This window comes from Mercenaria mercenaria, chromosome 11, assembly GCF_021730395.1.
Source record: "Mercenaria mercenaria strain notata chromosome 11, MADL_Memer_1, whole genome shotgun sequence".
NCBI lineage: Eukaryota > Metazoa > Mollusca > Bivalvia > Venerida > Veneridae > Mercenaria > Mercenaria mercenaria.
Window position 1 is genome coordinate 27,678,577 of NC_069371.1, and position 16,072 is coordinate 27,694,648.

General features: G+C 34.9%; 1 protein-coding gene across 9 annotated transcripts in view; it reads left to right on the top strand.

Moving 5' to 3' along the window:
* Nucleotides 1-16,072, top strand: part of LOC123530832 (tyrosine-protein phosphatase non-receptor type 4-like) — a 149,325-nt gene that overhangs the window by 119,596 nt on the left and 13,657 nt on the right. For 8 of the 9 annotated variants that reach the window (XM_053518788.1, XM_053518785.1, XM_053518783.1 and 5 more), the window contains 6 exons: nucleotides 4,748-4,837; nucleotides 5,441-5,584; nucleotides 6,410-6,479; nucleotides 9,937-10,094; nucleotides 11,511-11,601; nucleotides 14,547-14,614. In XM_053518788.1, coding sequence (XP_053374763.1) covers nucleotides 4,748-4,837; nucleotides 5,441-5,584; nucleotides 6,410-6,479; nucleotides 9,937-10,094; nucleotides 11,511-11,601; nucleotides 14,547-14,614 — 621 coding nt within the window. Of the gene's footprint in view, nucleotides 1-4,747; nucleotides 4,838-5,440; nucleotides 5,585-6,409; nucleotides 6,480-6,553; nucleotides 6,624-9,936; nucleotides 10,095-11,510; nucleotides 11,602-14,546; nucleotides 14,615-16,072 lie in introns of all 9 variants that reach the window. The other variant, XM_053518782.1, reaches the window with a different exon arrangement.

The window sequence follows — 16,072 nt, forward strand, 5'->3', positions numbered from 1 at the left end:
GGCGCACCAACTCTGTATTTAGTCACAGCCATTTAGGAGTAGGTTGATATTTGGAGCTTCTCTGTGATTGTGCCTTTACTAAATGTGAGGTTTGTTTCATTTGTATGAGTGAGAAAGTGTAAAAAGACAGTATTGATGGTACGTGCTGCATGGTTGTGAAAGTTCATCCTTTTATTCAAACCATTGATACCCTGCAAGAAGTTAAGGTTGAACATTCTATGTTCTCTAGTGACAAAATCATTCAAAAAATGTTAAGATGTGAACTCAGTTTTCATCTGAAGAATTGCTGCACGTAGTCCCACGCTGATGTCAAGTATATACTTTACCTAAACATATGAGCCACGCCATGGGAAAACCAACGTAGTGGCTTTGCGACCAGCATGTATCCAGACCAGCCTGCGCATCCGCGCAGTCTTTTCAGGATCCATGCTGTTCGCTAACAGTTTCTCCAATTCCAATAGGCTTTAAAAGCGAACAGCATGGAGCCTGACCAGACTGCGCGGATGCGCAGGCTGGTCTGGATCCATGCTGGTCGCAAAGCCACTATGTTGGTTTTGTCATGGCACGGCTCATATTATATTGTTGTGTATTATTGTCTATTTCATAGACTCTTTGTACATTCAGTTTAATATTTTACCTGACAGGAATTTCTGTGGTAATTTGTTAAGGGCATTTAAACTGAGAATGTGTTACCCAATTTAAGTTCAAAACTCCACTTTGGACATGTGCTTAAGTGTTCTTTTGTGCGAGGCCCTTAGCAGTACAACTGCCAAGAGGAAGGTCACTGGTAACAACTTGGATGTCTACCCATGCCTTAGGTCTTCCTTCACAATATAGTCCTGAATGTCATAATTGTGTTTTTGTGACTTTATGCCCAACAAAACAAACCAGCAGACTTATATCTATATCAGAATAACTTAAGCCAGTGCCAGAATAACTGTTATGTAGTATTTATGTCTCCCACCACACAGTGGTGTGGGAGACATATTGATTTACTCCAGTCTGTGTGTGTGTGTGTGTGTGTGTGTGTCTGTCTGTCTGTCTGTCACAAAGCTTGTCCGCACTCTAAGTCAAACATTTCTCATCCGATCTTCACCAAACTTCAACTAAATGTGTCTGCCAATAAGTGCTCAGCCAGGTTAGGTAACTAGACAAATCGGCCTAGGCACTTCGGAATTATGGCCCTTGAGTTACCAAAAACACTCAGATTTCTTGCGCAGTTTTACCCCCAAACCGACGCCTATATACTACTTGTAGTATAGGCGTCCTTTTGGTGTCAAGAAAGCGCATGCACATGTGGATTAAGTAAACAGTATATAAAGACTGACTTACTATTTAGATGATTAGGCAGTTGTGGGAGACATGCGCTTTTCTCAAAAGCTTCTCTAGTTAGAGTAAGAAGTGATATCAAAACTTGGAAAAATTATTGAAAAAAAAACATGAATTTGCCTAAATAAGTAGCAGCATTTATAAGCAAAAAGAAACTTTTACTTATCTGTAATTCAGAAAAAATGAAGATTTAAAATTTTTCACCTGCACAATCTGTATTTACTTTTGAAAATGAACAGACCATCATTGTATCTGTACATAATGATTGTTTTTATTACAATATTGTTCTTTTTTTTCATTGAACAAACATGATCTAACACATTTGAAGATGATAAATGCTAGTATTGACTCAACAAACATTGACAACCTTTCTTAACTCAGGAATGTTTGCTTTCCATACCTTTATCAGGTAAAAAAAAATTGCAAAGCATTCTTAAAGATTATGTAGTGGGTTTTTTTTCTACAGCTATCTTTTATTGAAATGCGGCAACATGTCAACTCTGTATTGCTTGATAATGAAATCGTTTTCTTTTTGGCAGTGATTTGAATATTACAGTCCTTTTTTGATCAGATTTTGCTTTATCCTGAATAATAAGATATGCACATGCTCTTAGTTGGTTGTTTAATGCATATAGGACAGTTAGTGTATCCTGAAAACAGTTCAGGGACCATTTATCTTAAAGAACAGGCACTAATGTAACAGTAGAATAGTTTTGAGCCATTTATTCTGTGTGAGGAAGTTGTGAGTTACTTGTGGAGGACTAGTAGGAATCTAGGAGTGCTGCTTAAGTTTTATAATACTTTTCTCTATTTTATAATAAGTGACCACTTTTACAGTACAAGAATAATAGAAAAAAAGCCTTTAAAACTGGTTATACAGACTGTCAGAGTGACGGTTCAGTTATGTATTAGTCTTAATTAGTAAGTACATGTATCAAGAATCGGTACTAATTTGGGGGCATTTGGTTTGTTGCTTTGATACAATATATAATAATGTATAAAGTTCTGAGATGCTCAATCGGGGAGTGAAAAGGAGAATCATAATCATTTAGACACATGGTATAAAATTTTCCTGTACAAAAGGGTTTGAAAGATTTTAAAGATTGAAATCTCTGCCTAAGCCTTTACGATTACTAAAGTTTAATCTAATGTACGTTATTTTATAATTTCAAACTGTTTATTTGAAAATTTCTTATCAGAGTATGAAATCTTTAAGATATCTCAAACAGACAAATGAAGGATTATTGAAAAAGAAATAACATTTTCGTACTACCGAAGGTTAGCAAGTAGAGAGGGAGCATTGTGTTAATTGATTGTAAATTAGTGTTTAATGGTTTGTCACAAGAAAAGTAGTAGTATTTTGTCAAGTTTTCAGCAAACTGTCTGCTGGATGACATATTATAATTATCAGGTTGTAAAACTTGATATTCCTTGTGGTATGGTGTCTGAAAATATTAAAGAAATTGAGAAAATGAAGTGTCGGTTTTATACTTGCATCAGGTCCTTTTACTTTATAATATTTTTATAGTATATCAAGTTTGTGTACCAAATTATACGATTTTATTTACTGAAGAGACCAAATTTTACAGATTATGTAACCTTTTTTGAATATCTATACAAAATATATAATTGAAATAAAAAGTTCTTGGAAGTATCAAAATTTCTGCAAAAATAGAAGAAAAAAATACAATATTGAACAGATCAGTGCTTGGTTCAGGTTCAGGTCATGATAGACGGTTTTAGTTAGAGTTCTTTCTGTTGCCATTGATATGTACTTTCCAGCTATATGCCATTGACAGCCTGAGGTCAGCCTAACACAAAAGTATGCTTGACCCCTAACTAAAACAAGCAGCTGCATGCTGCCATTGCTGAATATAGTACATAGTGACCCAGCAATGCATGCAGAAATCTAGGTGAAATGCCAGTGCCAGTCAGTCTTCTAAATTTTAAGAATAAGTACATTCAGTTGTAGTTGACAACAAGACTGACTATATATAGCAAGCATTTAGATTATTTTGCCTAATGTAGTATACTTTGGTCATTATTATGCAAGAAGGGTATAATTTTCATCAACTATGTCATAGATTGTAATAGTTGGAAGTCACTTGGACTGTATGTGACAGGTTGCTCATTGTAGGCTATTTTCTCTATGGTATGATGTCAAGTACAGGGTCCAAAGGTGAAAAACAGTATTTGGAGACCAGTCTTAAAATACGGCCATGCCAATTTGGTCAGTTTCAGATGTATACCTAGAATCAACCAATCAGGTGCTACACTTTGAGACTGGTCTCCATACTCAGTTTTTTTAACCTTTGTCCATAAGATTCTAGAAGCTGGTCAATCAATGCATTGGACTAGTGAGTTAGTGGTGCAAGTAAGACATTGCTATGTTCACTGATGTAATGACTTAATGCGGAAAATCAGTTGTAACTTCTAACCCCTGTTTTATGACAGTAGATTGTGACGCGTCATATCAAAATCCCTTGCCTCTCTTTGCAGTTGAGTTTCAGCCTTCCAGCTGACTTGCATACTGGACTGATGGTTCCTTACTTTTACCCTTTTTCAGACCTGTAAAGACAGAAAGTGATCTTATGATCACATGACAACTTTAAAACAGGACATGTAGTAGCTGTTGATATTAAAGACAAAACAAAGAAAACTTGATGAGGAGGCATTATTGTGGATGCAAAGAAAATATTTGTATCACATTAGTTTTAGAGATAAATCCCAGTAGTTAAATGAAAATATACGTCTGCGTGGGAAGTATGATTGCTTTTTACGAGTGTGAGAGTGTTTGGCTAATTCTTGGTAATGAAGAATATCTGTTTGATACAACAAAGCTGAAAGGTAGTCCTGATAATAGAGTTAATCCTCTTCTTGACTAAGAAAAAAAAAACAGTATTGTACATTAAGAAGATTAAATGGAACTAGAGAAAAGAATGCTGCTGTCTTCTGGAGAAAGTAGTTGCAGCATTTGTTTGATGAAGCTATTTGATATTTGTATGGTTGGGAATTAGCTTATAATGGTCCTAATGATTATTAAATACCTTGAAAACTGTATATAACTTCCAGAGCTTATATGATACAAGAGTCATTGGAATCAGTTTTGCAGCAGAGAGTTATCCATGTTATAGTTTTTCCTTAAAGATATTTTTGAATTTTGGTAGGGCAATGGTACGGAATTTGCTGATCATATTGTCACTAGAAATGTGTTTTTAGTTTGTCTTAAATGCAGCTGAAAGACTAATGGAGATACATTTTTGAGAATAGAAAACTAAAAAGTGCTGAAACTAAATTCAGATTTTACTAAACGCAGATAAGTTTTGAAAACAAATTTTTGTATGATTATTTCATTTTAGTATAAATATGTTTAAGTAAAAACTGTGTAGACTTACTTTGTGTATTTCTTTATTTTCAGCCTAATGGCAATGGTTACCTTGATGGACAGGGTCTGGTTACCATCCGGATGATACCGGATGAACAGGGCAGATTTGGCTTTAATGTCAAGGTATGTAGTCTATATATCAAAGTATTTCTTCTTATATCCTTTGATAACCATCTTGATAAACAGTGTTGATTGTTGTATGTTAATATTTTCTGTACATATTCATGCACCAGATGTAATATCTTATATTAATGTCAAGATATCTTGCCAGTATGGCCAAGGGTATTTTGCCTCCAGAGCAGATTTGAAGTTACTGTCAGGGTTTGTAGTATGTCAGTGCTATGTCAAGATTAATACTTCTAAAGGTATATGGTCAAGGTAAATATGTTGTCTAGGTTATGTCATAGCACAGGCGCATCTCCATATTTCCGACCTTTATGATTCTCTCTTATTGTACGATCAAGTGGTAAATTTGGTGTTTCTCCTGTGTTTAAAGGTATGTGTTCTTCATCTTCTTACATAAGACAAGATATGCACAGCTCTTCATTAGGTTGACAAATGTCAAACTAACCAGTTTCTCATCTTATAATGTCAAAATATTTATTTTTCGGATAGTATTGTAATGTCAAGGTATCTGATTATAAAGTTTTTTTCAATGCCCTTATAAAGATTAGTTGTAATTATGTGTACATAATGTTTTTCAAAATAAATGTTTACTAATTTCAGGGTGGGGCAGATCAGGGTATGCCTATTATTGTATCACGGGTGGCGCCCAACACTCCAGCAGACAACGCTATACCTCGCCTTAACGAGGGGGACCAGGTGCTGTTTATAAATGGCAGAGATGTCTCCCAACATACTCACGAACAGGTAACCTATTCATCTTAACCTTTACCCTGTTAAATTTCTAAAATGGACTGTCCATCATTCAATTTCGGCAATACCATTTATTATTCGAAGGGGTGTTCACTGAAAATTTACTCACTGAATAGTGCACAGTGCAGAATATGATCAGCCTGCAGGCTGAGCTGGTCTGCACTGGTCGCGAAGGCAGAATCACTTTCCGACAGCAGGCTAAAGGTTAATAAGTGGTCAACAATTGGTACAAACAAAAATATGCAATAGAGGAAGAAGATAAATCGAAAGACTGTTGAAATATAATGTTAGGAGTAAGTGATTTATGTTCCAAAGGACTTGAGGAGAAATTGGATATTTCTGCACTTCCTGAAGGGCATACATGTTTTTCTTCTGGCATATTTGGAAAGCAGATATGAAATGAGCAATGAGAATTTTACATAACTGTATAGCAAATATTTCTTGTGACTTACACTGCAGGGAAACACTGCTCACTCAAGTATCCCCGGCTAGAACACCTGGGCTGGCTCGAACAATTGATGTTGTCCCAGGCCGTTTTACTTCTACTTTCTATTTTTGGCTAACCGTAAATAACTTGTCAAGTAACATGAGTAAAAGTACCAAGAGAATACAGTACCAAGTAGATAGATAACAGTACATGTGTTCATTGGCATCACTTTTTGCCATGACCATCCAGTCCAAACAAGATTAACAACAACAACATAACGTTAGCATTTTGATCATTCCCTTTTGGCTTTGAGCAGTTGGTTTTTAACTGTATTTTATTTTTTTAATGTTTGAGTTTGATGATATTGAAGCACTGTACATCCTTTCTGACAGGTTGTCATGTTTATCCGAGCATCTCGGGAAACGCATTCAGGAGAACTAGTTTTAAAGGTTCGACCGAATGGTAAGTGTGCATGCTGTACTGTTCTTTTTAGTTTCTTTTGTTTTCATTATTGTCTTTTGTGCCATTTTTCCTAGGTTGTGCTATTTATAAGACAATCGAGGGAGTCTCGAACGAAGAATCTTAATTTGGTTGTAAGGCCAAATGGTATGTATAATATGTGTTGAGGAATGGAGTGTGTTAACATAATGGCAGTTTATAGTATCCTTATTTATTGTGTGTAATAATTAGATAATGTGTGTTTAATTTTAACTACTTGTATAGGACTAACACTTTAGCATGTCATTAATGTTTTTCTTAGTTTTACCTGTACAGTTATTTTGTAAGAGAATTTTTTTCATGAAAAATTATAGAAAATAGCCCTGTCTAATGAGTCTTGTATATGGATGTAAGCCTTCATGTCAAGAAGAGGTGAAAATTTTCTTTCCTGATGTTGTCAGGCAGTATGTCTTCTGTCATTTGGGCTCATTTTAGGGAAGCTCAGTTACTTGTGGAGAACAGTTCGTTATTCAGGAGTTGTTGATAGATTAACTGACCACAGTTACATACTATAGTTGGAAAGCTATTGAAAAAAAAATGGCTCCAAACCAACAAACATTTCACCCTTTGAATTAAATGAATGTCAAGGTCAAAGTCAAAATAGAAACTTGTCAAAGGTCATAAACTGGTGGCTTAGCAACTGATACATTGACAGCTGTAACCCTACCTAGAATATAATTTGAATAGATTGAAAAATATATCTTGTTGCAGATAGTCATTAACTTCCCTTACCCATTGTGAATAAACTATAAAAGCTAGTAACTAACATGGACTTGTACAACTGACAAGTAGACCTAGGGTGTGTTGATTTAAGGATCAGGAAGTTGAGGTGCTCCTTAGCAGTCTTGTGGATACTTAGCCTACAAAACTAGGCATGCTTCCTAGAATAAAAGTTTTACTTTTTTTTAAAAATCATTCATGAAACAGCCACCTTGACCCAGCAGTTCAGGTCACTGAGCCTCTGTCCTCTGCTGGCTTGAACCCTACTAAGGAAGCTATTCATCTGGCTAGATGAAGGCCAGTGGTTCTACCCATGTGCCGACCTAAGCCAGAAATAATGCCAGGAGTAACTCCTAGTAGCTCTTTCCACAAAAAATGGTATGAAGTGCCTATATCAGTCAAACCAGAGGATCTGGACGTGCTAAATAATGAAACCATGTACCATCCTGAAGCGTTATGAAATAAACTTCCTTTATGAGAATATTAATATTTGCTTTTTCTTCAAAGTTGAAACAGATTTAGGCGTTATCTTCATTTATATATAATTTTTTGTAATGTAGATTTTTTATTGTTGGGTGTATGAAGATTTTATTTGCTTATTACTTATCAAAAAAATAGATACTAGGAGTTTTCTTCTGGGAAAATAGCTCAAATTACGGGGTTTATAGACATTTTAAATGCATGTTATTTGACAATGTTTTTTGACAAGATGAATTACGTCATAACCTATATATTTTTCTCAGAGGGGTTTATAATATTGTATGTAATCTTGCATTTCATCTTAAGTTTGAATAGAGAGTGACTAATGCAAAAAATGATGGGTGTAGTTTCACAAGGGAAAAAGTAGAAAATGAATAAATGAGCCGCACCATGAGAAAACCAACATAGTGGCTTTGCGACCTGCATGGATCCAGACCAGCCTGCGCATCTGCGCAATCTGGTCAGGATCCATGCTGTTTGCTTTCAAAGCCTATTGCAATTAGCAAATAGCATGGATCCTGACCAGACTGCGCGGATGCGCAGGCTGGTCTGGATCCATGCTGGTCGCAAATGCACTATGTTCGTTTTCTCATGGTGTGGCTCAAATATACTTAAAATGCTTGAAATATAAAGTTTTGATAAGAACTTTCGTTCCGATCACTTTGTAAAATCTTTGTTATAAAGGAAGTAAAGTCACAGTTGGCATAAAATGCAAAGGACTGTTTAATCATAAAAAGACGCATGGGTAATATATACAGTATATGAGTGGTACCTTTATATATATATTTGCCTTGTGCTGGTACTTGGGTGTATCGGTTAGCTCAATACATAGAGTGCAAAAATGTGACTAGAGAGGCCACAATTTTGATCACTTGGTAAAAAAAACATTCTTTGCCTCTACATGTTAGAAGTCAGTTATTATTTTTTACCATGTATCTGTGATTATTGTGGAGAAGTTGATGTTTACTTGTGAAGAATAAAGTTAGTAAGCTTTCATAGAATTTAGGAAAACTGTTCTGACTATCTGCTGTTACAGCTGAAAATTGTTGAACCCATATGGAACAATACTGGCACTTAAAGCTGTTCGGTATTAACAACTTGTGTTTACACTCAGTAACAAGTATTTTATTATAGCTTAGAGTTAAAAAAACATCACCCTTTAATGCAAATGAAAATGTAAGATCTATGAAAAAATGTGAAGTTCTTTTAATCTAATACATCCCTTCTTGAGAATGGCTAATTGTTCTGTTTGACTATGCCATTCACTGCCTCAAATATCACCATGAAGCACACATGTTTATTTACCTCCCTTGCTTAGATTCTACAGACATGTGCCAAGATTTCATATCAGAAGCCTTATCACATTTTCTGTCATTATTTTTAGGAACCGAAAGTGTGTATTTAGCAAGCTAATACATTTTTGTGCGGTGCTTTGTATTATACATTATTTAATATTGCCGCTGTGGTATAAATATACTGCATATATTACTCATGCACGTAACTTTGTACGATTATACCATTGTAAAATATCTATCCTATTTTGGTATACATATACATGCAAGTTTTATAATATATGACAATGACTAATAGACTTTACACATCTTTTGACGGTGCAAGTATTTATTACCTGTAAGTTGAAGGATGAAATAATACATGCACCATATATCATTCTCTTTCACATGGATCATGCTGTGTGCAGTATTTTAACATAATAAGAGCAGATGTTTTCACAATGTTTTGTGCACTGTAAATAATACCTACAATTTTTTGTCATAAAGATGAAAAGCATACTTTATTTCCTCAATGTCTTTTTCGTTTTAACGCTGAGCGCTACATTTTGAGAAATAAAATTCTCAAACAACACCAGATTATAGAAAGAAAGGGCTGTTTCACATGAAAATCGAACAGCATATAAAACATATTATGTATATTAATCTACAAAACAGTTGTCAGTTTACTGATATATACATTGAATTCCGGAAAAGGGCTGCATAAAGGGGCCACACTTTGAGACAGTTCAGTACCTTTAAAAGCTCACCATTTTCCAAACTGGAATTTAGAGTCCGGATGTCAAAATAAGTTGGGAGCATTTACGAAGGGAAATACAGTAATTTGTAGAAGTTCAAAAATGAATGCTTGTAATAATTATTGCTAAAGGCAGGCTATTTTCTATATTTTGTTTTACTGCTATGTTTTGAATCAGTTTATATTTTATTTACAGCATATTCTGCGGACGATAATTCGGATGAGCCCGACTTTGTCTACGATCCGGAAACTCACCAAATATCTAGTGCTACTTCTGGAGCCAATGCTTTAGATCTGTCCCTTAAATTATTAGAAGAAAGTTTAGAAAGTGGTGCCGCTCTTGCTCAATTTGAAGTAAGTCAATTTTTTTTAAGTTTTGTGAGATGTCGAACTAAAATTGGCCATTTTGTTGAGAACAAAGACTAGGTGTTTACTGGTTAAGAGTCGTGCAGCTAGATATACAATGAATCAAAATCTAGACCTTATGATAAATTAATGCAAGCTGTTGTTTCCTAGCTTCTCATTTTTGTCTCTGTTTCACACAAAGTGGTTCAAGTGTATTCTTGATTATAACTTTAATAGTAAGCAAAAAAATGTGAGAAAATTTTGTTAGCATATTTATAACAAAAGCTTGTCATACAAGTCTGATAGTAAGAAAAAAAAATGTATTGATCTCAGAGTCAGTGATAGGGAAATTCAAGCAAAACAAGAATGTACCACAGACAGATTTGATCATATTATGCACAATGTTTTGTAACTTGTATACAAAAATAACAGTGGTTTTAAAAGTTAAATGTATATTGCCAACTTGCCAACTTCATCTTAAGTTTTAGAACTGTTTTGCAAAGATTTGAAAACTGATCTCACAGTTGTATATATATATATCTGTAGGATCATGCATGAGTACATGTATAATGAGGATAAATGTACACAGTTACTGTAAAAGCAGAAATTTTCGCGAGGGTTTAATTTTCGCTATATTCTCGAGGCCCTACATCTCGCAAAAATTCATCCTCGCATAAAATATTCATCATTAGTATACTTCAAATTCAAGTATGATACCATTTTTACAATTTCCCGAATATTAAACCTCGCAAACATACTCAAAATTTTGACCAAGCAAAAATATGTGCTTTTGCAGTAACTGACAGTATAAATATCCTCCTTCTTTATTGTATATTTCTTGGTTCATAATAAGTTATTTTACGGAGAAAAAAACATAGCGTTATACTACAAAATGATAGAACTAAACTGAAACTTTGTTTTTATGCATCATTGAAACTTCATGATGTCATCTCTGTTTACTGACATTAATTTCCGGCGCTTTGTTTAAATACACTGCTATAACAAAGAGTGATAGAAAGAAAGTACTTTGTATTGCCTTATTTATTCTGTAATTCGTAAACTATGGTATGCAAGAAACATAAGTCACAAGATTTCAAGATTTTATTCACAACACTCAGTTTGTACATTGGTACAAATACAAGAGCAATAATCATATATATAAGTAATCCATTCCAACATTGTCGTAGGTGCAAATGGCAATGTCAAACTCTAGGGTATCTGTTTTGGCAATAACTTGGCAGAGCCTCGTTACCTTTAATAAAAATAATAAAAATCAGTTACCCTTAAAACAAAATATTCACATCTGCATCTACAACCAGTTACAGATTATAATATGTCTGTAGAATCATGCATAGTAACACAGTATGAGGACACACTTGCCCAGTTAATATACTGTATTTCATGTTATTTCCTACTTTGTTTCAGCAATTATATAGAAAGAAACCAGGTATGACTATGAATATTGCACGGTTAGAAACCAACGTACCAAAGAACAGATACAGAGATATATCACCTTGTAAGTAAAACCTTTCTCTTGGAACTCAGTGTTAGTTTATACTAATTTATTTAAGCTCAATTATGATGAAAGCTTCAAGCTCATTTGAACCACTTTCTAGTCCATTTTCTGGTTAAAACCAGTACTGGTGTCACATGATAGGCGTGGTCGTGATCCAAGTGGGACTCGCAACCACGACCTCCGGGTTGAGCGGCTATCTCCTTAACCACTAAACTAGACCCCCTGCTCCTCCTTGAACTTATTTTACTCTCTCTAAAATTCGAGAGTAAATTAATTATTCTCTAAACTTCCATAACAGTAAGAAAACAAACACAGAAAGTAGGAATAAGGCTAATATTTTGGCAGTAAGTATCGATTTACAAGATATATCAACACAATGCACGTTTAAATAAGTGTTCATCTGTTCCGAATGTCCTAGTGGTGTTCCGGTTGTGGTGTTCAGGTTGTCGTAGTGTCGTTGGAATGGAATGGAAAACTGAAACGAAACTAACTTAGAATTGAACAAAATTTCAAATTAAACTAAAAGAAAAGTAACATGAAGCCTTGCTCTGCTTTAACTGAAAAAGAACTATTTTTAGAGACAATTAAATGTAAAACCATCAGCGTCATATCCTCCTGAGTAACTCCGCCTGTGAAGTAACTGTATGTGAAAATAAAAAGAAAATTCAATAATACTTGAATAAGCATATTTTCTTTCTCGCTTAGTGTCCATAAATATGCAGACAACAATAAAATCTTTTATAAAAATCTGAACTATTATAGATCGATTGATAAGAATGCTTCAGACCGCTTAAGCATATGGGGAGGGTGGGTAGGGCATTCACTATTTTAAACCTCACTGCCAAATATTTAACCTCGAGATGAATCAAAATTACGTTGTAAAGGTATATATATACCCAATACACAAATGCACGATAAGCACGAGACTATTCCCGCCAACCTGAATTACTGTAGAGACTGTTAAATTAGCGATACTGTAAAGACTGTTATTATTGTAACGAGAATAATTTCATTTACCAAACATTAAGATATATAATTGTAACTATATCTTGAGCATTTTCTGAAATTTCTTAGCCTCATTGACATTCACTTTGAATCCCCTTTCCGGCACCCCTGTGGGTTTGAAACCCCATTAATGATAAAGTATTGTGAGGAAGTTATCCAGGCCTGTGCAAGGAACCAGCCCATGCTGGAAACAGTATGGGCACTTTGTTGTTCACTTGCTTTTAAAGCTGGAAAGTAACAACTTGAGTTGTGTCAGAGTCTCTTAAGCCACCTTAGAAAATGTTCTGACTAAGGTTCTTACATCCAAGGTGATTAGTTTTTGTGAACACTGTTTGAATAAAGATATTCTAATAGAAAAGACTAGTTTGGTTAAATTAAATTTGTTTTTTAGAATCAAATACAGCAGTAGGAAATACTGTATACAAATGTATACCTCATCTGTATGCAAAAACTGAACACAATTCAGCTAGTAATGATCAGTATTGTTAGCTCACCTGAGCACAAAGTGCTCAGGGTGAGGTATTGTGATCGCTCACCGTCCGGCGTTCGTCCGTCCGTCCGTCCGTCCACACTTTCCTTTAAACAACATCTCCTCCTAAACCAACAGGCCAATTTTGATGAAACTTCACAGGGTTGTTCCTTGGATGGTCTTCTTTAAAAATTGTTCAAAGAATTGAATTCCATACAGAATTCTGGTTGCCATGGCAACCAAAAGGAAAAACTTTAAAAATCTTCTTCTCAAAAACCAGAAGCCCTAGAGCTTGGATATTTGGTGTGAAGTATTGCCTAGTGGACCTCTACCAAATTTGTTCAAATCATGACCCCAGGGTCAAAATTGACCCCGCCCCAGGGGTCACTTGATTTTACATAGGAAAATCTTAAAAAATCTTCTTCTCAAAAACCAGAAGCCCTAGAGCTTAGATATTTGACATGTAGCATTGCCTAGTGGACCTCTACTAAAATTGTTCAAATCATGACCCCGGGGTCAAAATTGACCTTGCCCCAGGGGTCACTTGATTTTACATAGGAAAATCTTCAAAAAATTTCTAAAAATAAACCAGAAGGCCTAGAGCTTAGATATTTGACATGTAGCATTGCCTAGTGGACCTCTACAAAATTTGTCCAAATCATGACCCCCGGGGTCAAAATTGATCCCACCCCAGGGGTCACTTGATTTTACATAGGAAAATCTTCAAAAATTTTCTAAAAATAAACCAGAAGGCCTAGATCTTAGATATTTGATATGTAACATTGCCTAGTAGACTTTCTACAAAATTTGTTCAAATCATAACCCCCGGGGTCAAATTGACCCCGCCCCCTGGGATTACTTGATTGTACATAGAAAAATCTTCAAAATAAACCAGAAGGCCTAGAGCTTAGATATTTCATATGTAGCATTGCCTAGTGGACCTCTACAAAATTATTCAAATCATGACCCCCGGGGTTAAAATTGACCCCACCCCAGGGGTCACTTGATTTTACATAGGACAATCTTCAAAAATTTTCTAAAAATAAACCAGAAGGCTTAGATCTTAGATATTTGACATGTAGCATTGCCTAGTAGACTTCTACAAAATTTGTTCAAATCATGACCTCCGGGGTCAAATTGACCCCACCTCATGGGGTTATTTGTTTAGCTTTAGCAAAGAATTTATTTCAAGAAAGCAATTAAACTCAGGTGAGCGATATAGGGCCATCATGGCCCTCTTGTATAAAATTCAACACGGGTATACTCGTGAACATTCTAATAGTCTGACATTTTGGAGGACTTAAGAGTAGTGCCAGAAACCTTACCAGCTTCTCCCAAAGATATATCCTGAGGCATAGTTCAGCAGTGATAATTAACTATAAGCTTATTTGATGATGAATAAGTTTATAGAATTGATTGAATTATGAGCCTGACAGGGACATACATAAAGCATGAACATGTTACATTACAGATGACCAGACAAGAGTGATGATTAAGAATGGAAATAGTGGTGATTATATCAATGCTAACTATGTAAATGTAAGTATAGTTTTACATGGAACTTTTCAACTGAGATACGAATGTTCTCTTGCTTAGTAAAGATTGGATACCATACAGTTTGTAACAATTTAATACATTCTAGAACAAAGTTTTCACAAGACATCAGTAATATACTTTTTACAAGGAATTTTCCAGTTCAGAAGAGTGTTTCTGTTGATAAAGGTTGGAAAATAAATACTTTTGCATGTTTTGCCAGCATTCCCAAGGCTTTGTTGCTCCATATTAAAGGCTTGTACAAACATTTGCGCTACGGAAGAAAAGTGAATAATGAATATAGTTAAAAATGCAATCAAATTTTTGAAAAATTGCGTCAGATCTATCCACTTTAAAGCAGCACTGTTAAGTTCTACTTCTGCAAACAGCTGACTGATGCTCAGTTAATAAAAGTTCAAAAGAAACTGTGTATAGATTCTGCTTACAGGAGTCAGTATGTTTGCTGGTAGGAGAAATAGGCTTGCAGAACAGAACAAAATATCACTTTATTAACTCTAGTTACATAGTTATCATATCAGGATACACAACATATATAAATATTTATAGAATTACCAAGGCTTTATCATGGTTTATTGTCTGATTAACCACAGTTTAGATTTCAGATCCAGTGGTATTAAACCACAAGGGCATTAACCCAAATGGTTAGATGTCGAAGCATCTGAATGATGAACCATGGTAAAACATACAATAAACCACAATGATGTCTTTTTTCATTTCGAATGTTCATTGATATTTTCATGAAAAGATTATGCTGAGCTTTCATCATCAGAGAAATAGTGAGGCAAACTAATGGGGCAAGGTGACATCATAATTTATGTAATAATGTTTCCTCATTCACATGTGTCAACTGTTGTTTATTGCACAATATACAACTCTTGACTTCCTTCTCTGTTTAACAGACAAACAGATCAACCAGAGTTAAACACATAATACCATGTTGGTATATAACAGAGTCCCATGGTGCATCTTTCTTCAGTGTTATAACCTCCACGCCACATGATTTATGCAAAATACCAATTATAGTCGTCTATCCTAGGTAGTATTTATTTGCCCCCCACCTCCACCCACAGTGTTTTAAAAAACTAAGAAGACACAAGCATTTGTCATCTATTTTATATCAGATCATTTGACTCTTTATTCACCAGACTGAAAGGGATTTTCTGAAGGTTGAAAAGATTAATTATTTAGGCAACATGATACTTTTTCCATGATTTTAAGGTTGAAGTAAGGTCTTATTTTGACATTTCTGTGCTGCTCATTCTGAAGTTACCGGTAATAAATGAAAATGTCAAGACATATATATATATATATATATATAATGTCACATCGGAATTATGAACATATCTTATCCATTATTACTTTGTATAATGTATAAAGTCATATTATACGCCCGTTTGAAAAACGGGAGGTATTATGGGAACGCCCCTGGCGGGCGGATCGTCC